Here is a 27,902-nt window from a genome sequence, read left to right on the forward strand (position 1 = left end):
TCCAATAGCATTGACTTTTATTCATTCATGTTGTCACCTGAAATGATATCTGTTGCATTTAAATGCTCATTAATGTATATGGTTGAACAAATCCATTTCAATGGATACTCAATATCCCACAGTTAAGTCACTTCAACACAGCCTCATGACAACTCCCACACCAAAACAGTACTTTATTTTGTAAATTTGACCATTACTCCCATGTTATGGTTTTTCCAGCTGTCAAGTGTACAAGGCAAAGAAAAAATTTAGTTAGACGGGGGTTGCACCTGGAAAATAAATTTCTTAAACTCCGTATTACATGTTTCAAAACTGCTGGGTCCCAAGTCCACCTATGAACTCCAGGGCTGCCAGTATCATGTGCAGCATACTAAAGCTACACTATTTGAATAGCTTATTAATTCTGCATAAATCAGGTCAATCAATGTGTCAACCTGTAACAGACTGTGCACTTTTAACTGAACATGGCAAAATATTCACTCTTTTGAACTTTACATCATCATTTGATGTCAAACAATGAAGCAAATCCCAACAGTATATACAAAAACAGCTTTGCATTTACAAAAGATTGTTTCCCATACTGATTAATTCAGGCAGCTAACTCATTGGTTTATGCAACTTTATTGAAGAAAAATAAATCAATTACTAGCAGAGCTATTAGTTGATCACTCATCCATTGACAACTTGCATCATTTATTCAGTGCTATATTAAACAGTGTATTGGAAGATAGATTAACTAATAGCTCCAAGCCTCCTAACAATTTAAATGAAAATTACAAAATGTTTTGAGACCCTATTTTGGAATACAAAGGGTGTTTGACTTCCAATTTCCATTCTCTGTAGAACAAGAACAGGTCATTCCTTTATTGACATGCATAAGATACATCACATTTTCTGTTCTGCTGATGCTATAAATTCAATACCAATTCTCCAGCCACATCAGTTATGAGCATAAAGTATATCACGTAACCTCAAATCTCTAACAGTGGAAGGCTTAAACAAGAATGGATGCTAGAGTAATGCTGCTTCCTTTGATGTGACAACAGAGCATCCATCTCCCTCCCCCTCAGGTGAGTTCTTCAGCATGTTAGAGCAGTGAGGAATGGATTTAGTCTCATAACCAAGTTAAGAGTGAAGACATTGGCCACATAATACACATGCTCCATTTTTTTAAAAAATTCTGAATCTTGGGCAACTGTTCTCTTGTAACTACTTTACAGTTTCTAAAAGCAGTTATTGTCCAAAGCTGGAAGAACTTAGTAAGTCTTCTCAGATGAGCATGTGAATGAATGGAGGGAGGTAAACAAAAAATAAAATTAAAAAAGATGAGGTCTGATAGGGGAGCAGCCGGATAAGAAAATCAAAAAAGGAACAGTAATTTAAAGTTTATTCCAGCTATAATGCAGGTTATTCTGACTTTAAGGTAGCATCACATGGCATACTTCTGAGTCCATTCCCGAGATATTCTGTTGTACCTGTAAATAAAGAAGATGTTATTTTAAAAGTTTAAGAATTTTTAACACTTAAAGGAAGATTTGTATTTTACCTGTAGACTCATCATGGAGTCATCTCTAATGGCTATGATTAGAATAAAGCCAATAGGGGAAAACAGCATTGGTTCAAAGCAACGTGGGAAAGTGGAACCTTATGCTTTCAATGCCATGTTCCATGTACACTGAAAGATGTGTTTTAATAAATGTAATAAAGAGGCATTGAGATTGTAGAGGCTAATAAAATCAAAGACCTTTCTCTCCCCTACCACTGAGTTAATTTCTATTAGAAATTCTACAGTTAGTAGCCATTTCAACAAATTTTAACATTTAAAAAATTGTTTTACAGTTCCTCATGAACTATGTCAGAACAGCACATACATTCTATACACCTATAAGCAATTTTCATTAAGGCTAGAACCAAACAATTAACTAGACATTTACCTGAACCCTAGACTTTGGTAAGTTACTTGACTCTGGGTAACACCAGAAAATATCTTTAAGACTTAGGCACTGGTAGAAGATAAAGACATAGAGGGGTGTGGGGGTGGTAAAAGATCAGTTTTCAAGAGGGGGTGGATATGAATGGTGTTAATTAGAACCACTTGTGTTACTTCAAAAATGTGTGTAACTGGAGTTTATGTATAAGCCCCACTTCAGACATGATGAAAGGCAATCTCCAGTACAACTGGGAGCATCTTTAAGAAGATCAACAAGTAATTCACACATAAGCAAGGTTCCTTATTACTGAGAAGGATCACCAATAATGATCAGTGCTATTGCTTTCTCCCTGTAATACCCAATGCCATAGGTTACTTACCAACAAAAAATAGTGATGACCTTTTAGATTTTTATTTAGTTTGAACTTTATAAAATACTAACTAGCTTCATTTCAAATGAACTAAGCATGGTCCAACCACTTTTCTAAATTTTCACAGAAATTCTTTCTACCAATTCATGGTTACCTCATTTAAGGATACCTTCTCAAAATGTGAGCACTTTATTTTTTTATTTAAGTATCATTGATATACAATCTCATGATGGCTTCACAGAAACAACACAGTGGTTTCAACATTTACCCGTATTATCAAGTCCTCATCCCCTCTATTGTGGTCACTGTCCCTAAGCGAAAGATGTTATAGAATCATTACTTGTCTTCTCTGTACTGTACTGCCTTCCCTGTGACCTACCTATATTGTGAGTGTTAATTATAGTGCCCCTTAATCCCCTTCTCCCTCCCTCCCCAACTCCACCCCTTTGGTAACTATTAGTCCCTTCTCAGTGTCTGAGAGTCTGCTATTTTGTGCCTTCAGTTTTGAAAAAGCCAGCATTTTAAAACAAAAGGTTTCAATTAGCATACTGGGAGCCACAAAATATTGCTGACACCAATGCATGCTTGTCAGTAATGAACATTTAGTTTAGATGCTAAGGCTTAACTAGAAGTGTTCTTCCCTTACATTATTGTCTCTTAGCAAAATTTGAACTAAATCATCACATTCCATATAGTATCGGTATGAAGTTTAAAATGTACCAGATTTACAATTTAAACATGGTGGTTTGAAAGATACTACTTAAATTTCCATCTCTTACTAGCACTATATTAACTGCTTTGCCATGCAAAAATACTTTCAAGCAATGATGACTACTAGGAATAGTTTCACACTAAACAGAGATTAAGCAGTTAAATGTACAGTTTTCAGAAAACTACCAGATCTGTTACCTTTTGTTAGTTAATACAATGCTTTAAAGCATGCAGCACTCAAGTGCTGGCAGTACCATGAATAAGCGCACCATAGAGTGAGATCCTCTTACCCTACAACATAGCGTATTTCTCTGTCCACTCTCTTGCTAACCTATTGTACCTAATTGAACAAGTATACTTGGCATTAATTACAACATACAAAGTTATAATGAAGTCATAAACATAATACAAATATGAGAAATTTAGACCAACTTTAAACAATACTACTATATTTTTATTTAAAAACATTAATTGGGGTGGAAAGTTCCCCCAAAATTAAAGTGACAAAGCATTGAACATGGCAGAAAAATATTTTAGAAGGGCTGTTCACCGTCACACAAACTAAAACCTAGTAATTTTAAAAACAATCACATATGAATAACGAGCTTTCTGTACATTTCAAATTATCTTACCAGAAATAATCATCAAGTTATCTTGGCATTGCCACAACTTACAGCAGAGAATAGGCCTACCTCATTAAGAAGAGTCACTCTATATTATTTCCTTCAACTACTACATACTTACTTATCTCTGTCTGTCTTATAGATCCGTGCAATCTCTGGCACTAGGGGGTCATCTGGGTTTGGATCACATAGCAGTGAACAAATGGATAAAAGAACTGCAAGAAAACAAATGTTACTCAGCACTGGGAATTTGGATAAATAAAAGTATATTTAAAAACATGTACTATAAACTTCAATCATCAAAAGATTTTTGTCAGTTTATATCTTTATCTGAATGAGACAAAGCTTTCCAGAGCTTCTACTTCACAGGAGACAAGCTCCCTGTAAATAGGGAATGCTAAAAACAGAGTTTTGTTGACATCAAGTTTAACAGTGACTAGTTATAAAAACATTGCCAAATTCAGAATTTCAGAGATAGTCTAATGATGCCACACTAGTTTATTATTATTTTCAAGAAGTGGCATCAAAATTTAAGTAACTTAAGTTTCTTGGTATTCTGAGCAGGTAAAAACAAAATATTTTCACATCTGGGGAATATCCATGTACTACTGTTAGTTAGGCATGGTGTAGAAACCATTCTCTGCCCTGCCTTCAGGGTTTCAAAAAACTTCTAGCTGCTCCACTGAACATATGTTCTGTCTCCTTGAATTTATAACGTAGAGATCATATCACTAAGATCTATTTCTAAGTAAACTATCTACTCTAGCTTTCATCCTGACCTGTTCAACATATCAACTTAGAAGATGCCAAGTATCATAGAGTAGCATACATCTAATTCATCTTGAATGCCTGTTATATGCCAGAGATTGTGCAAGGGAAGTGTTATAAAATTTAAAGAAACACAGCGTTTGGTATTATAGGGCATTCCCAGCAATGGTAAAAAAAACTTGGAACCTAGTTATTAAGTTATCTTGTATGTATCTGGTGTTAAGGCAGCCTGATTTGAAAGAAAACTGGATTATATCCAAGAGGGCGAAAAATAATTCTAAAATTATGTCACACTCGAAAGAATTATGACAGTATTCACCTAAATTGGTTTTCTTTCTCACCCCAAAAAGTGAGTTCTAGTCAAGTATGGGAAATGCTACACCGACCCTTTAGGAGACTCAAATGCACTGTTCAAGCATATGGAAGATTTTATGATGGCCTGTCTGAAAAAACAAACAACAAAACAAAACAAAACAAAACCCCAACCTGTTTTTACTTTGCGTTTACCATACTCATAAAAAACCAAAAATGTTTTTTGGTAAAATACTACTAACTATCCCAATAAATAATTTGAGGAATGCTGCACTAATTATTCAGCCAGAAAATGAGAATGCTAGAATTAGCTCTTTCCTCAAATATCTGAAACAATGTCACAACTAACATTAAAAACCTACTTAGTGTACTTAAGGAAAGCTAAACCAATATCAAACACTAAAAGTTATTGGAAGGCAGACTCCTTTCCTATTAAGTAGATTTGTGGTAGGCAATTTTATTTTTAAGTAGAAGTAACATAAAAATCACCAGTCATTCAAAAAGGAGAAAAGATGGGGAGACACTCCATCTCCATCTGGGATATTCATGTGGAGATTGGACAACCTAATACGTATGTCACATAATGGATCCCTATTAAAAGTAGGAGTGCATAACTGATCAAGAAACATTTCCAAGCCTCTATTTCAGACTATTAGATAGGAACAACTTACACACTATGTTCACATATCACCTAACTAAAAGCTTTTAAAAAGGCTTTTTATCTAAAAATAACATAGGAAAGCAAAAACAAGAATTTTCCTACAATGAAAACCTCAAGATTTAAAAGCTATATTTAGGTATATATACCATGTTAGTTAAAAGGCAAAAAGTGAGTGAGATGTATGTGAGAGTGGCTTGGGATTGAGAAATACCACAGAAATCTATTAAAATCAACTCTGCTATTACTATCTGCATACAATGCTCCAACACTCTAATTTGAATTTTAACTTCTTCCTACAAAAATTTCTTTCATCCGTGCTAAAAGCAAAAATGATATCTCTTATTCCTTCCCCACCTCTTACCAAAATACTGTAAACAAGACCCAGTTAAGTAGGCCCCCAAATGAAACTACTTTATTAGAAAATTGAAGCAGCTCTAGACTACTTCTCTGAGAGTATTTTACCTTTAGAAATAGTTAAAGCAGGAGACCACTGTGATCTTAGAATATCGAGACAAATGCTGCCATTACTGTTAATATTTGGATGATAAATTCTTGTTGTAAATGCAACCTAAAATAAATAAAAAACCTTTAGGTATTTTTCCCACCAAATAAAAACAAACATCCTAAACTTAAGTAGATGACTTTTATATCAAGGCTTAAAATACTGTCACAATCCTTAAAAATCAAATGGCCAAAACCTAATACACACACATAAAAGGGCTAAAAATTACAGAAACTGGTTTTTATATTCTGACCAAGATCCCCCGGGGGCTCCCTTTTAAAAATTAAGATGGAAAATACAATTTGGGGGCATAATTTTATTATTAAAGATAAGGTGGGATGCTCTGAAGGTTAACTTTGGCTCTACCATGTAGTAGCAAACAGCAATTTGATGGGTATGTAACGTTCATTAAAAACAAGGAACACCTGAACGTAACCCAGTTTTTGGATCAGCTCATTTAAAGGTTATCAAGTTGCAAAGGTATGTATTTGAGTCTTCATTCCCACTGTACATAATTTTGAGTATCACAAAAGTTTCAGGTAAACTGTTCTGTTGTACCTTTAACAAAATTGCAAAGAGGGCTACAGTCAACTGCCAATGTTCTATGTATATGTTGAATTTTTGTTGCTATTAGAAGTCTAGGAATACATGCTTTTCACATCAAAAAGTAGGATCAATGCATAAACAAAGTTTTATAGATTTATTCAGTTATGTATGCAAACTCAAACCCCAAAATCATTAGTCTGTCTATACCCAAACACAAATGTAAGTTGCAGCACTATTTGCAACTTACTGAACTTGAACATTTTGAAGCTTACTATTATAAGACACTATAATAATCCGTATCTGTGTAAGTACAGGAAAGGGAAAAAAAAAAAGTTTCCACATAGTATACTGGAGCCTTACAACATTTAGGATAAGGCAATTAATTCTTATCTCCGTTTACAAAGTTCAAACCCAGGTCTAGCTCTTCTTTTAACTAATTGCTGAGTCAGCATTTACTAATCAGCACTCCATTATACAGTTGGCCTAGATTATTCTTACTCACTAATACACACACACACACACACACACACACACCTTAGCCTTAATTATGTAGAACCCTAATTTCTAAGACACTCTATTCTTCTGAAATAAAGCATAAATCTATACTAACATTTTGGGAGAAAATACTTGCCTTAGGTGGTTTGAAGGGGTAGTCTGTAGGAAAATGAATTGTCAAAAAGAATACACCGCCTTGATATGGGCTGTCATTCTGTGAAAAGAAAAATATGATTAACTCCAATATTTAAAATATTATTGCTAAACTTAATCCATATAACATTTCTATTGTTGAAGCACTTCTCTTTTTATCAACCAAAATTACGTATCTTCTATACTCCACTGTCAATTATTACACAACTCAGTTCATATTAATGAAAAAAAAATCAAAATTTACTACTATAGAACAATGAACCCTAATTTACTTAGATCCCATTTTACATAAGTCACCAAAGAATTTTAATAATTATCTAGAAGCGCAAGTGTTCTAGATTCTGATTCTCAAAAAGAAGTACACTTAACAACAAATTCTACAAACAGTATTATGTATTGAACTATAATTTGAAAGTAAGTATCTTACACATTTGTAGAATATTTCTTCTAATAAAACCATGTATACAACACAAATGACTCTGTACCTCAACAAGGCTTTCTGGCCACTGGCAAACCAAAATGTTAGCTACTGGAGGTAACATACCACCACCTTCATTAAGAGAAATGGAACAGCAACAAAACAGGTTTAAAACAAGTAACATTTGGGAAAAATTACTTCCTAAGATTTTAGCATTTAACTTCACCAATACCAGGCAAATAGTATCATTGCTCCCATTTTATAGATGAATAAAATGGGACTTAAAGTAGTAACTCAAGTATACACATGGTGTATAACAGAACCAAGATTGAAGCCTATGTCTCACGAAGACCTCTGATCAATGGATAAGGAGTGATGATCAAAGAGTGATTTTAAGGTAAAGAAAATATGAAATTTCTTAAGTGCCTCTGGGTATGCAACCTGAAGATGTGTTTGAACATTTACAGTAACTGAATCATTACCAACATCCATTCCTGTGCATTAGAGAGAGTATATATAAAGTGCTTATAGGAGCCTTTCACTATGCCCATTCTGGATGTCAGGCAAATAAAAACCTTTGTAATTTGTAGGACTGACATTTTAATATAGCTTTTAACCCCCAGCCCTCTGTAAAATAATTGAACACTAGTTGAATTAATCTGACTCCTTTCTACATATTAGGAATATATAAATAAGGGCCATAGAGAACAATTTATTATTTTGATGGGCTTACAGTCCTGTAAAGAAACATGCAATGAAATATTACAGATACTATGAAAAATCAACAGGGTTGTGAGGGTTAAAAAGTAAAAGGATGATTTTACCGATCAAGTTCAAAGAAACCTATATGTAGGTAAATGGAAGAGCTACAATTTAAATTAAGTCCTTCCTATTCCAAAGTTCCTCTTTTCCATATTTTCTGCAAAATTTTAATTAAAAAACACTGAGACTGGTAAGTAGCATCTGAGAAGTATGGAAAAAATAAAGCAAGCACCTGAAAAGTGATCTGAATTTATTAAGTTAACTAATGATCTTTGCTAACATTACGTTAGCAGGGATCAGATGCATCAAACAGCATTTAATTTTATGATATAGGCTAATACTAAAAATGTGTTTATATTGCATACAATTAGCCAACCTAAGGGTAAGCCTAAATAGTTCAAGTTTTTATAAAACCTAATTATAAAGGTTCTGTTTAAGCTTTCATCCCAAGTTTCATGTAATCAATTGCTGTTAGATCTGACTGCTTCTGAATAAAGGAAATCTAACGATAGTATTTAGGCAAAACAAAATTTTGTTTCACTTGTTCAAAAAAAAAAGGACTTATGGGATGAGAATATTTCAATGTTACAATTTAACACTAAAATTCCAGCAAATCAAAGAAAACTGGTAAAACCACAAAATCCAGAGTAGGCATCAGAAAGTCCAGAGATAGTCAAACTATGCCATCTAAGAAATTTGAGGCTCTTTTTATCAAAATTTACTATAAATTGATAGCAAACAAAACAGAACAAAGAAAAACAAAAAGGAACACTTTGACCAATATTAAATTAAAATTGACCCAAATCTTAAAAAAACATAATTTATGTTAAATCAATTCCTTAAAAACCTACCCCGGTGTTGCTTTATCAAAGTCACTCCCTTCTCAGTGTCTGTACTCCTTATGGCAAAAACAGTAATGTCGGTATTCCTACCAGGCTATCTTTGGCTTCTATCTCCTAACCCGTATACTTATTTTGGTAACTCTTGAGTCTTTCCCTACTGTAGTTATTCATTCCAGGAAATATATTCCAGTATCTATGAGTACTTCTACTTGGGTATCTCATGTGTCAGAAAGTCAAACCACAATAATAAAGACCCAAATCAGGATTCACCTTTTCTCTTAGTAGTTACAAATCTTAAAGATCCTTAAAATCTCTTAACTAGCCTCCTCTTCATGACCCACTGCCACTACCACCTTAGTTAAAATCTTACTTTGTCTATACTATAGCAATGACTCATTTCTGCCTTCACCTTGGCCTTTTTCCATTTATTCCTCACTAATGCTGAACTTGTCCTTTAAAGATAGAAGTTACTCCCCTGCTTGAAATCTAGCACAGCTTTCAAGATACAGTTCAAAATCCTAAGCACACAAGGTGCTTTATAATATGGTTCCCACCAATCTGTGTCATCTTCCACCTCTTCTCCAGAATATGCCTACTTATTGTACGTAAAATAGGTATGTTTCACACCTCCTTTTTCTCTATATTATGATAGACTGTAGCATCTATCTAAAGTTAAATGTCCTTAAAGATACATAATACAGCCTTTCCTTTAGTCTAGTCTGCTGGCAGCCCTTCTTTTATACCTCTTCCTGTATAGTTACTATTACCTAACATAACTTATTCACATGTAATTTCCCCTTTTCACTAGACTATCAAGCACCTTAAAAAAATAAGGCACTGAAGGAAGAGTTTTCATGTATCATAAGCCCCTCTGCAGGAAATGACATAATACATTTAACTTGAAAAAACAACCACTATGGTCCAATAAAACAATTAACTAGAGGCCAATTATTATACTTCAGATGGTTTTTATAGCAAATTCTGCTCAGGCTGCCAAAGGTTCCATTATTCACAAGCATGATACTTTCTTCTATGGCTCTATCACAGATTATGTGGAAGTCAGTGTGGTTCTTCAAATAATTTTACAAAATAACTCTTTCTGTCAGTGCCATAAAGAAAAATCAAGTATTTAAGTCTCAGAATAGGTAAGTAAGTTAATTTCTCTGCACTGCATCAATTCTTAATGGGAATTGCCTTAAATTAACAAAGTATTAAAAAACCAATGTTTAAGTTAACTAGCAATGCTCTGTCAATTCTTTCAAAGGTTTGGTTTTTAACAGGATTTGTGTGCCCAAACTATCCTACCTTCAGAAATAAGCCAGCACATATGGTCATTACAACCAAGCACTTTCGCCTCCTAACTTTAATGACCAAGAGCATTTCTTGACTGTAACCCACTAAAATTCAATAGTTACTTCTCTGTATCGAACCTTAAATTTGATGTTTCATTTCTTAGCAAGTCAGGAATTTTTAGTTCTGTGGCACTGCTCTCACTTTAACTGTGACCTGTAGAGTACTCCAAAGCTAAAGTAATGTGCATTATTATTTTTGTTCTCCCAGCAAAGGTGCAATTTATGGGTTGTTGTGCTACCATTGGCCCTATTTGTCTTAGGTCACACCTGCATGCCACATACGAAAAAAACAGTATTTCTCTCATCAGTTTTTTTTTCCACAAAGATGCAATCAAAAGCCAAAATAACTCGTTTTCATTGATGACCCCACTATCTAAAGTTAGGTGCTAACTTACAAAGAACACAGTAAAACCTGTATTTCGGGTGGATTTTTACAATATTTGATGCCTTCCTGAGATTCTCCAATAGTGAAAATTAACCCTTAGAAGATAAGTCTGTTTCAGGAAATGCTACCAAAGCAAAATTGCTTGTTGTATAAATGTTTTTGTTAATAAGGGAATAGTTGGAAAAAAAATCTTTCGAAGAAATAGCCATAATCTGAATTACATATAAAATAAATGAAATATGTTTCCTGAAAATGAAAGCAAATTAAACAGCTAAAGAACAGCAGAATATGCAATTCTGTATTTACTATTCTCTGGAAAATTATTAGCATAAACATTCATTAATGCTTCACTTTGATTTATTACAGGTATATTCCTTACCTTTTGGAAAGAACAGTTAAAAGGTGCAATCTCAAAAGTCAAGGAGAACATCACACTGGTTTTAAAAAGTTGGTATTATGCACCATCCAATTAAGAAGTCTAGATTACTACTTATTACTACCGACAGCTAATTTTTTGAGACATCTAAAGCACCCTGTGGATCAAAGATGAGCCGAAAATCCCAGATTTTAAAGATCCCTAAAGACTGATAGTGTTTGTGTTGGTTCAGACAGAAAAAGAGGTTCAAGTCATCAAAATCAGAACTACTGAACAAACACTTGTTGATCCAACCTATCTGCTGGCTAGCTTTTCCAAGCGCATTTATTGTTTTAAAATTATAAACGTCTACTTATTGACTATCATTTCACTTAGTACATTATTGCCGTTTGTTTAAATTAAATCACCAAAAAAGGGGAAGAAAACAGAAAATTCAGGACACACATACAATGTAGAATACAAATCCTCAAGTGCCTTCCAAATAAGAAACAATGTTAATTACTGTGAAAGATACAGTCTTATCCCAGGATGTTTTACTGTGTTCTAATTCTGTGAAATTCTTAGACAGTATCCCTAACTGATTATTTAATTATCCAGCATAGTCTCTTATCTACCCAGGTATAGAAAGGAATTTTGCTGTATTCAAAATACCACTTTCTATCTAAATATTCTCAAATTTTTCATAAAACTAAAGTTTATAAAATATCAGCTATCCAAATAATACAATTAAAGCTAATTTTTGACAGCTACAGGAATAGTTAGATCTTTTGAGTAACACCATGAGAGTCAGTTAAGGAGACTCTTGACAATGCTTTCTTTACACACAGCTAAGAAAAAAACTAGACCTGAAGAAGTATTTGGAGGTCAGAGATGCTTTAACTCTAAAACCTGAATAGAGATAAACACAGTATACATAACAAAGGACTCGTTTATTATTCTTTCTTTCAAAAGCAGTACGATCTATAGCACACCCAAAATAGAATTACTATGTAATAAAATAAACCTAAAGAGCAAGTTAAATATTGTATTTAGATCGATGCTGAATTTTCAATTAAAAGCAAAGTCTTATTTAACTCTTAATACTTACAGGTCCCATAATTGTGGCTTGCCAATGAAACACTAGAAAAAGAAAAACTCTTGTTATTATCTAAAAATATATAAACTTTTTTGGAATTAGCCATAAAGTCAACTTGAGTGTTACTTACTATCATCCCCAACTGGACCTGCAGAACATTGTGCTGGAGGGTCACGGGCCAAATCACTAAGTTCCTACATCAAGACAGAAAATGGTATGTCATGCAACCGTAACAGAAAACATAAGCAAGCAAAGAGTCAACTATTTCCAGTTATTTTCCCCCTTTCTTTAAAGGATATATCCATCACAATTTACACTAATACATTCTATTAAAAGAGAGAAAGCAGGAATCCTGTTCCTAGGACACTGTTACTTAAAGGACACACTGAGACAATCATCTTGGCTAGGGATCACAAAAGTATATACATATTGATATGAAATTTTTATTAAGTGAACAAAAGCTGTCCTCTTATCAAATACTTTCTGCAATTAAGAACAAAGCAGTTCTCAACATTGTCATTTGCTGCACTTTCAGACCATCTTGGAGGCCTTCATTTTTACTGTATTAAGCCTTTATTTTCTACTTGAAAGATCTCTTAGGGGACTACGTAGGTACCCCCTTTTAATCTCCTTTCCTCAATTTAACCTTTTCTTTTACTCTACGTTGTATAAAACTACGTCTCTGTAAGAACCTACCTGTCTAGGTAGAAAAGTTTGCTCTTAGCAAAACATGCAGTTCCCACAATTCCATCTGACTTTGGTATTTACAACAAATACGTACTTAGCCCTTCTATGACTTGTGCGTTAACAAATAATGGATAATGTAGTAAGAAAATGAAGTTATTTCTTTACTAAGTTTTCTTTTTTAAAGATGATATGCCTGTTTATATATAAATCTCTAGAGAGATTTATAGACCCATGAGATGATAATGGGTTTCTAAGAAAAAGGCAGGGAATATACAACATTGCAGGAACTACAGCAAATACTTGCCTCTATCGTATTGTTGAAATGTACTTCAGAAATGGTCAACTGTTTAGGAATTATCATTCAAAATTCACACCATCCAAAAAAAAAAAACCAATGCAGAATGTGTCTATTAATCATTTACATATCTATCAATATGAAATATATATCTATCTCATTATGTTGTACCTCTCAAACTAGTATGTTGTGTGTCAATTGTATCTTATTAAAACTGGGAGAAAGAAATAAAGTATTGTACTGACACACTGCCAACTTGCTTCTGAAGCTCATATACCACAACTGCTTTAGGACAGCCAAAGCTCTCATAGTTCAAAATTTTATCATGATGGAAGATGAGATCAGACCTTTATGCTTGCCTATGTAAATACACCATTATGTTCAACATAAATAAGAAAAAGAGGCAATTCACTCCAAACACTCTTAATTCTGACCAGGAATTATAGGAAGTCTTATCTCAAGAGTTAAACAACTGGTTAAAAGAAACCTAAAATGGTTTTAGCTTAAAAAAAAAAAAAAATCAAATGGTTCTGAAATAAATATTTGAAAACTACTTTGCTTCTCATTAAAAAAGAAATGTACTGGCAACTTGAATTAATCAAGCACCTGAGAAAACAACTTCTTCATAGGCCAGGTTAAGTCTCATATAGCAATTATTTGCACCCTATGATCAGCCAGTTTTAATGGCAATCTATTTTAACACCATCTCAAGGTCTACAGATATTGCTGTAGGTTAAGAATCGAGCATAGTATAGCTGATATGAACAGGGAATTTTTCCATGTTCCAGAATTTATGTAACAAGTTCTGTTGTTTAACTGGTCCACCAAAAAAATATAAACCAGAAGCTAGCTTATGAGTCTAATTCCCTTTTTTCTTAATGAACATAGGGTAAAAAAAAAGGGGTCTATTTTAAGGTTAAAAACTTACCTGTTCCAAACCATCCTCCTACCTCTTTCCCATAGAACAGAAGATCTGAATTTTCAAAAATGCTATTAATAACCAAATACAAACTTACTTACAAATGCAATTCAAATGCCTTAACGTTATGAAATAAGGACATTCGTGTGTGCCTCCCTCAATATGCTATCATCTGAGTCTCACTTTTAATCCATCTTAGATCCACTATTTCGTAGGCTTATTTACTCATTCTAAAATAGAAATGTCTATTTTTACAGGGAAGAGTAAAAGCACTGTGGCATCTACATAATGTACTAGGTACTCAGCAAGCAGACCACTTGTAGACCACCCATCCTGAAAGCAAGATTTCCTGGGTAGGCACTAAAATCATTTGCTTATTAAAAGCAAAACTGCGTCATAAATAGGCTACATATTATAGCATTAGCTCTTGTATATCTTTTGCCTATGTGATTAATTTTTACACTTAGTTGTTTGTAACATGGTCATCTAGCAGTTACATGGCCATGATGTTATACATTAAAAACCCAAGGTCAGCAATTCAAAGAATATGTGTATGGAGTTTTAACAATCATGTTAGGTTGAGTTATATTAAATTACTAGTACTTCACCATTAACTACAGAAACTGTTACTTCATGTGGTTCTACCTAAAAATGTCTGGTAAGCATTTGATTTCAAGTATTACCAGAATGAATTTCTTACATCTACCCCAAATCATGTATATAATAAACCCATTTGTTAAAATGCATCAAGAAAAATACCTAGCAATTATTTTTAAATAAAAAGCAACTTACTGATGGTTGGGCTAGCAAAATATCAATAATAATGTTGAAGTAAAATACTGGTAATTGTACTTGAAAGTAACACTTTTTAATTACGAAGAATGTAGTATTTCTTAAACAAGTTTTCTTTCCACACTGATATTTATGAATCACTAAGCCTTTATATGCTGGTATTATCACTTGTTTAGGGTGAAGGTGTTAATTTCAGCTAGTTAGCGCTGAATTTCAGCTTTTTACTCCCATAATTTTATGCTATTACTCTAAGACAATTTCTAAATGCCTTATTTTCCAAGTTCTCCATGATCAAGATACCTCTGAAATAATAAAGATCTAATATTAGGCTAATTAACTTGTGGTAAAATCTACTTTAATTCAATGTTGAAAAATGACCTAAGTAGTTATTTTAAGGATTAAAACAGCTTTTCAAATCAGCACATACCTCTAAGGTTAAAAATCTCATGACATTATTATGCCCATAGCATAAGCAAATGAGAAACATAAGGATATCTTAGCAAGGGAAAAAAAAAAAGAGAAAGCACAGTAAAAAGTCTTCATCTAGATGCTTTTCTGTGTAGCAGATATTTTGTCTACTCTATCAACCATCTTATCCTACATTCATGAAATGCTTTTCCTTTACTCCCAACATGGGATTATAGTGTTTGGTTAATTGATGGCTGACAATCACCCATTACACAGACAGGGCTAATCACAGAATTTTGTTCCTTCATCCTGTTACTAGAAAAGTGTTGTACAGTAACCTAAGCGAGGACCTGACCCTAATTAGGATCTGTCCATTCATCCCTATCCAAGATTTTGTGAACTGAAGCTGAAAGGGACACTTCTTCCTTCTCTAATCATGAGCTTTAATGATGTAACCAGAGCTGCTGACAAGTATGTGCTCTAAAATTACACAGTTAACCCAAAGAGACAATACTGGACAACAGTCAGTAAGGAGCTGGCTTGGCACACAGATTTACAACTCCAGTCCCTGAAATGCTGCAGCTGTAACTGAAGCTCTTGCATGCTCCCCATATTCCTTTCCCTTCCCCAAAAAGGTAAAAGAGTATCCCAGTATTTGGTTTCTGCTATTTATACTTTCTTGTAGTTTGGTCTGGTTCTACAGCTATTCTTTGATTGTCAACTACTCCAGGTTCCTTCTAATAAATCCAAGGGGTATAAAAATAAATAATAGAGTGAGGTCAGAGCCTTTCTAGGCAGAATACTATTGGGACCTATTACCAATTATACAGATTTTATCCCAAATATAACATAATGCTCAAGTCTTGCTTTCTGAAAAACACATGAAACCTAAATGAAGCAAAGTTTCAAAATTAAATTAGAGGGAGCAAGAAGCCATGTGTTCTAATACACTGTTAACTGTCAATCTAATCACAGAATAGAGGCTCACTTAAATCTATTTCTAAAATGAAAAGTGTATATAATTAGTTACTAGCTGAAGTTCCACCACAAAAACATTTATTCATTTATATGAAGACCACCTTTTTGATGTCAAGAATGTTAAGTTTGGAAGTACCACGATAAAACACAAATGCCTCCCCTCCCAGACTGAGCTAGCAGAAAGCAGGCACAATGCAACATAAAATTATGTTCTAACCTAAGTGCTTAAAACAAAGGCATTCAAATGCTTTGTGAATTCTGAAAAATAACTAAACTTGCCTGGGTTTAAAACAGTGACATTTGAGCTGGATCTTGATGAAGGGATAACCACTCCAAGTAGCGAAATTTATTCGAAGTCAGGAGTCTTATGAAAGGATACACTCCTGTAAAAATTTGGCTTGTAGTTTGGTATACCAGAAACATGATAGAGTAGAGGTGAGCAATTAGTAGATGTGGTCAGAAAGGTTAACCAGGGCTGGATCTTTTGAGAGCCTTGAATATTATGGCAAAGACTATACCAAAGGCAACAGGAAACCACTTATGGAACGCATTTTAAGCAGGAGTAAGGCAAATCAAATTTGTTTTCTGTACTGGCAGTGATGAAAAGAAGTGATTTTTTTTTTTAATTCATAGCTTAAAAGCACCCATGCATATGTATGACAAACACCATTTTTACTACATTTCCTTCAGATTTGAAGGAATGTTGCGGCTGTAACAGAAAGCTCTTTTATGTACTCCCCATACTCCCTTCCTTTCCCATGAGGTGAAAAAAGTATCCCCAACTTAGTTTCTGCTATTTATACTCCACATTTTTATACATACTGGATATGGATCTCTTAAACACTGTATTGCTTTGAAGGTTTTCAAATTCTAATGATATAAAACTATACTTTTCAGAACACTGGTTCTTAACACTACTTGTGATAAGGATTTGAGAATCCGACCAATTATTGACCTCTATCCTCCAAAATACATACATGCCCACACAAAATTACACTTAATTTGTGGGATATCCCAGACCACCCTCATCCCTATATTGTAGCAATTCCTACTGTAAGAGACAGAAGAGTAGGTAACTTTATTAGGAAGTTATAGTGATAATCTAGGTGAAAGAACATGAAGTTGGTCACTGGGGATAAAAAAAAATATCTTAGATATTGAGCATTTTTTCCTTACAACTACCTTATGGAAGTAGGCTTTATTTCCACTTTAGAGACCCTTACTAGGGGAAAGGAAAGACTGAGTAGGAGAGACAAGTTGTGTACCTATCAAAAATGATATATTTAAAGAATTGGATATGGCGTTTGGCAAACTGGAGGCAAAAAATTTCAATTATACCTATCTAACTCTCCATTCTACACAAGGAATAAAAGCCCGAAATTGAACAAAATACAGAAAATTCATGTTTTCTTATGACCAGTTTCTCCATAACTATTCATTGTTTGCATCTCACTATACTCAGTATCAATCTAGTATCTATTTTTCAAGTTACACAGCCTTTAAATGAGAGCCAACTAACAATTATCTGTTCCACTGCAAGAGGTTAACTGTATTTACTGGACTGGAAATCACTTTTCTTTGAAACACCTACTCCAAGATTTTCCAAAAGTAATTTTGTCTTTGGTTTTCACCTTATGAAAAGATTTTAGAGCCTAAAAGTTTCAGAGGCTTTAGGAACAAAATCAATTTTTTAAAAATTTTGTAAAAACTGAAAATGTTAGCTCGTTGCTTCCTAGAAAGGAAGTTAGGGAGGAAAATGGCAAGAACCAGAAAGAGCAGCTAAAATACAGGACCTGTGAAGTCTTCACATTCTGTTGATCTTTCTCCCAAGAACATTATTCAGGTGAGCTCTTGGCCACTATTAACACTGCAGTAGGAAGACAGCTGGTGGGAGACTGGCACACACTATGAAGTTGCTAAAGACTCCCCTCAACTGAAGAGTCAGTATGATGGATGAAGGAATACAATTAAGAGTATACTAGCTAAAAACTACACTGTGCATAAGAAAACACACCAATCTTAGACATTTCTTTGCGACTGTGTCTTCTTTTGAGGAAATTTTCTCCTTTTAAGATCATCTTCCTCTGAGCTGCTTCTCCTGAAACCACACACTTGGCTGGTGTGAGAATCTAGACTCTCTCTCATTGGGAAAAATGCTTTTTCTTTCAACAACCTAAATAGACTCAGGAAAAGGACTGAGGCAAATCTCTCTTGAATGTCAACCAAAGAGTACAGATTAAGCCATTGAGTGTTCTCCTCTGGAGGTTTATGATTAAACAGTTGTGAGTTTGACCATCCATTTTGTGGGACTCTTGAGAAAGCCTATAGTTTATCTTGATGATCTTTGCTTCAATCATTACAGGACACAGGGCTCCTTGACAGTTGACTGTTGGAGGTAAAACATGAAAAAGCTGAGGCACTGGCTAGTCCAAACACAGTGCTATATTTGTTTTTTGCTTCTCCATTCTTGCTACATCTTTCTCAAATGAGGTAAAATGACTAAACCATAGACTACAAAGAACAGGAAGCCAAGGTATTACACACATTAAAGGCCTTAAGGGAGGACAGCAAAGTTTAAGAAATGGTTACTGTCTCCAAAGATCTTACAAACTGGAAATACAAGAACTACTATGAATAATGGAACTACAGAGCAGACATTTTAGACCAACTTCTAATAATTATCTAGCACTCTGCTAAACTTACTTTCAGTGACAGCCACTGCTTAAGAATCAGATCAACATATCCCAAGTCAGTTTTTACAAAAAGTTTCTATTATTCCTGCTTTTAAAAGTATAACTCCCTAACTTACTCTAGTTTGTCCAAGTTCCATCATTCTCCCAAAAGCTTGCCAAAATTTAACACAGGTGATTACCGTTTAATGCCAAGTTCATGGATTCCATCCTTGAGTACAATTACCACCATGTTCTACAATCATTTGTTATCCCAATCTCTGCCATCCATCTTGCATATTATCACGATATGACAGTAGTAGTATAAATACACTTCCTATCATATCATCACTTCTGGGACAACTTACAGCTCATACAATTACAGAAAGGTAAGGTGATTTTTTATATTTTATCCAACAGTCCATTTCGTTCAAAATTTTACCTTATAATGGCAAGATTTGTATGACTGTATGAATCAGCACTATGAAAAGACTCCTTGCCTCTTAAACCTATACTGAACAACATAAAAAATACTACCTTACGGATGAGATAAGGGTATGAGGTGGGAAGCAAGAATAAATGCCTTTATAGAAATTTTGAGATAAGAATCCTTCGTGACCTAGCAAAATACATATACATTCAGATCAATGATACAGGTCAAAATGCAGAACAATTAATAATTGTCCAATTAGGCAGACAACTAACAACTCTTATGGTTCTTAAGATCAAATTTACTATGAACTTTAAAAAATTAACTTTAACGTGAAATTTATATGTACCATAATGCAGATACAAATAGCAAGATAGGAAACATCTCAGAAATATATGGTTACAAGTTATTTCAAAAGAAGCTTGGCAACAAGACTTAAGGATCTGAACTAGTCATAGGACTTAATAATGGGAAGGAATAGCCCCTTAAAATCATATTAGTTTGGAATTTGTAATTTCTTCTGACAAATCCTTAAGATTTCTTTTATCCAAGGATTAAGAGGTTAAGTGCTGCACACTTGCCTCATTACATCACTGACAAGATACTTCCTGTTCAGTAGCTATTAGAGGTTGAGACATTATGCTTGTTCATTGGACAAAGATACAAAGAATGGCTTGAATGAATTTTCTTTCTTTATATCACCATTAAAGGTAAGTCACTTAAGGTTATTCAACACTGTTCTTTTGTAAGCATTATCTAAACGGGCAAAGACAGAAAGTCAAATTTAGGTTCTAAAGCTTTGATTTCTAAAAAAAAATAGGGCATTTTATAGATATGAAAAGCAAAAATTAACAGTAGTCCAGTGGTTGAAAACATCCAATTATGTATTACCTTTGAAATGATAACAAAGCTAGGATGAACATGAACAAGTATTCCATCCTGAAAATCAACAAGTAGTAGTCAATCATGAAGGTCAAATACAAATTTAGTTATAAAAAATTGGTTGGAGGCCTCTGAATCATCTTAAGTATATTGAAAGTATATTTAAAAGATAAAAACTGGATGTTTGGGCAAAGTATAAAATACTTTTTAACTTTTCCCCTCCCCACACAAGGCTGAGGAAATTGATAATAAATTTTATGTAACATGGTAAATTGGCTAGTAAGACACTAAATGCACCTGTTCTTAACTACACTATTTAATTTTGAAAGATCATTGCTACAGTAGCAAAACCAAAGAACACAAATTTCCAATTAAAGAGTGAAAAATCCTTTTCGTTAATTTCAAAATTCTGCGATGTTTTGGCAAAGCAAATTAGTTATAAAAGAAGTCACACTATAATGACAAAATGCAGTGAAGATATTTAGATGAACCTATCTTTAACAATAATGGGTAAATCTGATCTGATAAAGATTCCCCTTAGTTTCTTTAAATGTCTTCCCTACTTGACCTATACTCTTGGAAAGCTGTGTAAAGTGACAAACCCCTATTCATGTGTTTACATGCTTTTTCCTCCACTCAAAGCAGAAATTCTCATGTGTAATGACAGGCTTCCTTATTTTCTACCTCCTGAGACTAGACTACTTGCAAAACAGTAAAACCTCTGTAAGTATTGATTAAATGATTACCCCCATGTCTGTGATTCTTAACCAGAGGGAAGTTTCAGAATCACCCAGGGAACATTTCAAAATTCTGCCTGTGCCCAGAGAAAATGATTCAGTAAGTCTGGTAAGACCCCAGGTACCTATATTCCTTAAAAACTCTTATCTAAATAAGATATCTAAATATTTTGGTATCTTAATGTAACTCATGTCAAAATCCACATATACAGTGACATATGTAATAGAATGCAAAAGCTAATCTAGGATTTGATAATTTAATCTGAGACATTTTGATCTCAATGTAAGGAATCTAGTGCCTTCTTTTATAATAGAAAGATATTATAGTAGAATACTGTGGAAAATCCTCAAAAATTGACTTAATGGATAACGAAAGGTACTGAACCTACAAATTAACATATAATTTGACAGAAGTATCTAGTTGTAAGTAACTTTCCCCCCAGTGTTATTAAGAATATCTAACTTTATATATGTATAACAAAAATGAGATTACAGATAAGCATGATGGTTGAAAGTAAATCCCTCTTATTAAAATTAAATAAATAATTCAGGCCATTATGTGATCAGCACCCCTTAGTTACACAATGTCCTACAAATTTGGCTAACTATAAATAAGCCTTGAGGATCTTAGAACCACACACAAGACACAACACAGGATTATCCAGCCAATAGACCCCTTGGGTTAAGTGTAGTTTGTTTTAAGATACCCCTAGCAATTAGTTGGCACACCGTAGTTCCCATAGTCCTTGAAGACCAAAAAGAGATTCACTACCTAATAAAACTTGTTAGCTAAAACCTTAATTCACAAATTAGCTAGAACCCAAGTAAAGTTAAACCACAGCATTCATTCAACCTAATTGTAAACTGGGAAATGGTTCAAAACAGCAGTACAGCATGGAGTTTAACAGCCTGTGCTTGAGGTACACTATCTGATTTGAATCTGTCATTTACTAGCTATGTGACGACAGACAAGTAACTTAACCTCTCTGGGCCTGTTTCCTCATGTATAAAATAGAGTAAGATCATCTGTTTCATAGGGTTGTTTTGAGGATTACATGAGTTGAAAGTCATAAAGGGCTTAGAAACAGTATTTGGTACACAGTAGTTGCCACATCCTATTATTAGTAGCAGAATGATACATGCAAGAGAAAATCTTTTGAATACCAAAACCCATACTACACCACTACGGTATAGTGGTTAAGAGCACAAACACTGTTAGGAGCCGTGGACTGCCTAGGTTCTTATCCCAACTCTGTCATAGGTCTCTGGGTTATCTTTCTATGCCTCAGATTTCTAATCTCAAAAACAGGATAACTGTAACTACTTCCTTAGGTTGTTTTAAGATTAAATGAGTTAATACAGTGTTCAAGCAGTCTGACACACTTCAAACACTCCAGGCATGAATTACTTATAGGCTTGGCTTTAAAGGTAAAGTTCTCCTTAAACTTCCCCAAAACACATGCAATGTAGTTATTTCATTAGGAAGAATAAAACTGTCTATGGCCCCCATATAGTACTAATCACTTTTGGGCTCTCAATTTTGATTCCTCTGGTTTAATATAGACCCATTAAGACCAGAGAACAGCTTGTCTAAGTACATAATACAGTAAAAAAAAAGTAAAGTTTGATAAAGCTGCTTGGTCTAAGGAATATTCAAATGAACTTTAACAACATAAACCTTAGGAAAATAAACTCAAAGGCTTGAACAAATTACTGATGTTTAAAACATTCCAATAAGCATCTCAATACAATATCTATGAGGAATACAGACATTATCTTAGTATTTGGAATACAGGGAATTCAGACAAGAATAAATTCAAAATAGGTACAGGACACAAGAAAAATCATACTAACATCAATGCCTACTCGACCTCATTTCTAGAGAAGAGGTGACTAAAAGAGCATGTTCGTTCCATCAGAGTGGTCCACCTGCTAAATTCTTTTGGATCTGGAATACATTTATTTTACCTAAGTCTCACCAAGTTGATTCTGACAGTAACAGACGAACACCAAAACCACATGCATGTCAAAAATTTTATACAGCTTCAATCAATGTCTCACATAAACACTTGTTTTTCCTATTTTTGAAGTGTACAAATCTTCAAAATGTGGTACTAACAAGAAACAAGGAGTATTAGACCACACAAGTTCTTCAGTAAGGTTCTGAAGATTAAAAATAGTGATATTAAAATAGCAGTAGTAATAATCTGAATGCCAAGTGCAGTGGCCTGTTCAAAACCACACATTAACCTATTTAATCCCCCTTCCCCCAAAAAAACTCCTAGGAATTTAAAATTTGTTTTGTTCATTGCTGCATCTCTAGCATCTAGAATAGTGTCTGGTACATCCTAGGCACTCAACCATTTATTGTTTGAATATAACATTCATTTTATAGGCATACAGGTAACTTGCCCAGTCCTAGAGTTCTAACTGGAGCATTTCTGCTCCAAAGTTTACACTCTTAAGCATTATAATGCCTCTCTAGAGCTATTAGATCATTAAAGTGGTGTCACAGCAGCTGGGTATCACCTGCAAAAGAAAAAAAATCAATTGAGACCTTCCTTTCATGTGTTCTGTTCCACATGCATAAAACGCTATGGATTTGAAATTATTTCACTTCGTAGTGATCTGAATTAACTCCCACAGCTAAAAGGTTTTGAGTTGTAGTGGATGTTTTATTCTTTGTATTAACTATACAGAACATAGTGCTTCTCAATGTGCTGCTAGTCTTCAATGTGGTCAGTTTATAATCCTTTTTATTTTTAGTCTCAACTTCTAGAAAGTTTTTCTTCCTATCCATCATCTCAGAACTACAAAGATTTAGGTTTGTATTTCACGTAAACCCACAATGACAATGCAATGATGATACAAAATAAAATCTAGTATTTTAGCATCCATACACTGAGGGAAGATCTAAGCTTTCATCTTTCACAAAATACCAGTTTTGCTAAATAAACCTCACACGTATTAAAATTAAGCAACATCAAGTCTATTTCAGTAAGGCCAAATCCTTGTCATTCTTTCCACGCAGAACTTTTTAAAAAAGTAACCTATCAGAACCAAAGTTTCTAACCAACCCACCACCTCTTCCGTCTCCTAGTTTTAGTAAAGCTGAATTTATTCCATGACATTTTTTTCAAGTTAGCTGTAAATACTCCACCCTCGATTGTGCAAGAACCAACCACCACACACACACACACACACACACACACACACACGTACGTTACAAAAAAGGGAACTACAGTCTGAGAGTTTGAATATAGTTAAGTCTTGAGCAGGTCTTAGAGCAGCGTACAACCTTAAGTACAAGTTAACATTTAACGAAGAATATTATTTCATATTACGAAAGGAGATGCCGGAAAGAGCCTGAACCAGTTAAAGCAGCCGCCATCTTAAAATGCGGGATAGAAGTTAGAGCAAGAAAATGAGACTAAACCACCGGAGGTGGAGGTTCCCCTCACTCCGAAAAATCCCATTTTCCCCCAACTTAGATGGATAGTTTACTATCGAACCACGTTTTAAGTAGATAAACATTTTTCCCCGAAGGTATTGTTAAATGGGCTGAGGCAAAAATAGGCGCACCTAACCTCGCAAAAGGCTATCGCACCCCTTACCCCCCTCATCCAGCCAGAAAGGAGCTTCCAGAAAGCTTTACATCAGTTCCCGGTGTGCCTCAGATAAACAGCTTCGGGTGAAAAGCCTTCACTACAAAACATAGGAAGTGGTAACTTTCTGTCACCGATCTCCTTCCAACCTGACTTACTCTTGTGTAATATGCCCAGAGTCGACTTAAGAGTTCCCGACTAGCCTCATTCATCACTCTTCGGCTGGCAGACTTCCACCCCAACCACTAATACAGTTCGGGACCCGACGGATTTCTACGATCTTCTCCCGCGTTTCCTATTGGTCTTCCCCTTAGAAGGCATTGATCTTAGAACTAAAAATAAGTTTTCAAACACAGAGGAGAGGGAACTATGACATTGCTGGAGCGTCGCAGCAATTCCGACCCTCAAAAGGGACTAATTCTTCTACCAGCAGAACTGAGCACCGAAATCACTCACCCCTCCCTAATCTGCACCGATTCCACTGAAACATACTCAAGTCAACACCTCACTTGCCACAAGTGTTCTGCTCCCTAGCTTTAAACCTTTCTTTATGAAGGATGTCCATATTCCCCATCCCCCAATGGAAGAAGTAACCCAAGGAGACATCTTTTCATAATTATACCCTCCACCCCCATGGTTTCCTCCGGGCCTGAACCTTCCTTCCTCCCACGACCCCAATCTCTTCAGCCCCACTGGTTACCTTATTAATCCGTTTCAGCGCCATAGTCTGTGCTTTTCGTCTGGCTTCTCTGTCTCGGTGTTGTGCTCAAGGGTCCGGCCAAAACTCTTGATTATCCGGGCGGCAGGGAAGGACCGTCTCTTCGTCTCACACCGGCTCTGCCAGACACAGGCGCCTTTTGCAAAAACGGAGCAGATCAGCACTCGCATAGGCCCCGGAGAGACCCTGATGAATCCAGGTCCCTTAAATCGGTCGCGATCCGGGGTGGGTGGGGTGGCGTGGCAAAGCCACCAACAGCCTCTATGCTGTGCTTCAGCCCGAAGAGGGGGCGAGGGTGACTGGAAGAGCGAAGGGGGGGCTACAAGTTCGACTTCCCGGCCTCCCGAAAGGAAGAGACCGGGGTGGGAGGAAGAGGCGGAGGAGAAAGGGGTGGGTGAGGGGCAGGGTCCGGAGCCCGGCAGAGGAGGAGCCGGGGCCTAGTCGGCGCTATGCCGGCGTCACTAGGGCAAAGAAAGGCTAGGGGGAGGGGGAACAAGAGACTCCGGACTTCTTTCGCTTTCTGCTCAAAGATGCGGCCGGGGAGAGGAAGGAAATAAAGGAGAGGCCTGATGTGCGTGACTGTCCCCGCAGCTAGACCTATTCTGTGGCGCCCCGGACGCCACCGTACACTCCGCCTTCCAGCGCGCTCCCGCACGCGCCCGCCCTGCCACAGCCGCCGCGCGCCGAGGCTGTCCCAGCGGCCCCGGCTCCGGCACGAGGACGCGCCCATTCCCCTCCCCTCAAGCAGGAGAGGCCCTGGCTCCTCCAGCCTACCCACCCTACCCTACCCCACCCCACCCCACAGGCCAGGCACTCGAGCCGCCAGGGCCTCTATCCCCCCTCTTCCCCGGCCGGCTACTAGGCCGGCCCCCTTCCCTTCCCCTAGCCGTCCACACCCACGCGTACAGAGGGGCCGGGGCCTCCCTCAACTGCGGCCGCGGCCTCCTCCCCGCGCGGCAGCTGGTGCCTCCCCAGCCCTACGGGGCTCACGCGCACGACACAGCCACAAGATGTCCGCTCTGACGGAACTACTGCCAGCTGCCACGCTCCGCCCCTCCCCCCTCCTCCTGCCTCTTCACCGCCGCGTATCAGTCCGCCACCGCTGCCGTCGGGAGCACAGGACGAGACCTAAGACTGAAGGGGAACGGGTTCCTTCCCACGTCCAAGGCCGAGGATATCTGCTACCCGATTTTCCTTCTTTTCGGAACAGCGCCTTCTTACTAAACAGATTGGAGGTTGGACTGGAAGGGCGGGGGCCGGAGGCGCGTCGTGGGCTGGGGGAAGGGTAGATGAGCGGCGGAAACCCTTAGATTCAGAGAAGCATCGAGAACCGGAAGGAGACCATGGGCGGAAGGTAATGGAAGCGGCAGCTGCTCGGTCGACCCCCACGCCCCTCCCAGCAGCGTTCCCCAATTTCCTCACTTGGTATTGAGGAGGCGGATCTCGCGAGAACCTCGTGGCTGGTTAACAGGAGCTGTAGCTCTGCAATGACTTACGGGCAGTTTTGTGCGCTCTTCCTTGCGGGGTCCGCCCCCAAATCCGCAAATTCTCGCGAGACACAATGAGGCAGGCATCGGCTCGCGCTGAGGCGGGCCTTCGCCCGGGATGCACCGCCCATGAATGCTGATGCAGGCGGGAGGGAGGAAATGGAATTCCCCGGGCTAGTGAGGTCGCGCGCCGACGCCTCCGTCCCTCACGCGCCTAATGAGGAATGTGCGGTGGGAGGTACCATAGGTTAATTACTAGGCACCTTTGGTCCTGGTTGATTCGACTTTTGAAGTTTCCGGTGGAGCAGGTGAGCGAAATATACTCGCCTGCCGATCTGGGCTGATTAACTCGTGGGAGGAGGGACCCCCAATCATATCTGTAGAGCCGGGCGGACCGCTGATCAGCGCTCCCACCTGCCGAAATCTGCATTTCTCACCCTAGAGAATCAATACCGACAAGAGCCAGCCTACAGACCCGTTCACAGAGTTAGAACACTCCTATGAATCAGCTCAACTATAAATTGATTAGAATGGAGGATAGTGATGGGGGGGGGGCGGTATTTGCTTATGTAATCAGCGTTCACCAAACCCAAGGTTTAGGTATCAGAATAAGCTTAAAATCGTTTTCCTTCTGTTGCTTTCAATTCCTAGGGCCACAAACTTATGAAACTTGGTCAAGAAATCAGAGTTTTGGGTCCGAAAACTCGATACTCACTGAAACATCCAGAAGAAACAGAAAAATGGGATTGGCCTGTTTTATTCAGCTAGGTGTAAAGTACGGCGAGTGATTTTGCTATCTAGTGCGTCTTTCTGTCAAACCCTAGTAAGACATTTCTAAAAGAAAAAGGGTAACTTAACCTGGTCACTTTTCTAACATTTGTCAAATGACCCCGCTTAATAAAGTGGAGATCTTTAAGAATTAAATGGAAATATAAACTTGTATATATACTTCTTAAAAAAAGAAAGCAGCAAGTTATTTCCTCAAAGTCTTTCTTATGAAAACTTAGTAGGTC

General features: G+C 36.6%; 2 protein-coding genes across 20 annotated transcripts; one reads left to right on the plus strand and one right to left on the minus strand.

Annotated features, from left to right (window-relative positions):
• UBE2D3 (ubiquitin conjugating enzyme E2 D3) lies at positions 1–27,197 on the minus strand. 19 transcript variants are annotated; one of them, XM_057502479.1, is made up of 11 exons: positions 26,899–27,197; positions 25,385–25,538; positions 24,735–24,779; positions 12,413–12,476; positions 12,295–12,343; positions 7,558–7,622; positions 7,056–7,133; positions 5,839–5,944; positions 3,757–3,850; positions 3,303–3,352; positions 1–1,475 (listed from the first exon to the last, which is right to left on the minus strand). In XM_057502479.1, coding segments are annotated over exons 3-10 (507 nt in total). In that variant the 5' UTR covers positions 24,737–24,779; positions 25,385–25,538; positions 26,899–27,197; the 3' UTR covers positions 1–1,475; position 3,303. The 19 variants fall into 19 exon arrangements, with proteins under 19 accessions (XP_057358462.1, XP_057358460.1, XP_057358461.1 ...); XM_057502477.1 differs by lacking the exon at positions 26,899–27,197 and adding an exon at positions 26,624–26,818; XM_057502478.1 differs by lacking the exon at positions 26,899–27,197 and adding an exon at positions 26,482–26,628.
• LOC118909070 (serine/arginine repetitive matrix protein 1-like) lies at positions 25,972–27,854 on the plus strand. Its single transcript, XM_036879176.2, has 2 exons — positions 25,972–26,637; positions 27,541–27,854. The coding sequence occupies exons 1-2, from the start codon at positions 25,972–25,974 to the stop codon at positions 27,655–27,657; spliced, it is 783 nt and encodes a 260-aa protein (XP_036735071.2). The 3' UTR covers positions 27,658–27,854.
• The last annotated feature ends 48 nt before the right edge of the window (positions 27,855–27,902 follow it).

This window comes from Manis pentadactyla, chromosome 5 (assembly GCF_030020395.1).
Source record: "Manis pentadactyla isolate mManPen7 chromosome 5, mManPen7.hap1, whole genome shotgun sequence".
In the NCBI taxonomy this organism is placed as follows: domain Eukaryota; kingdom Metazoa; phylum Chordata; class Mammalia; order Pholidota; family Manidae; genus Manis; species Manis pentadactyla.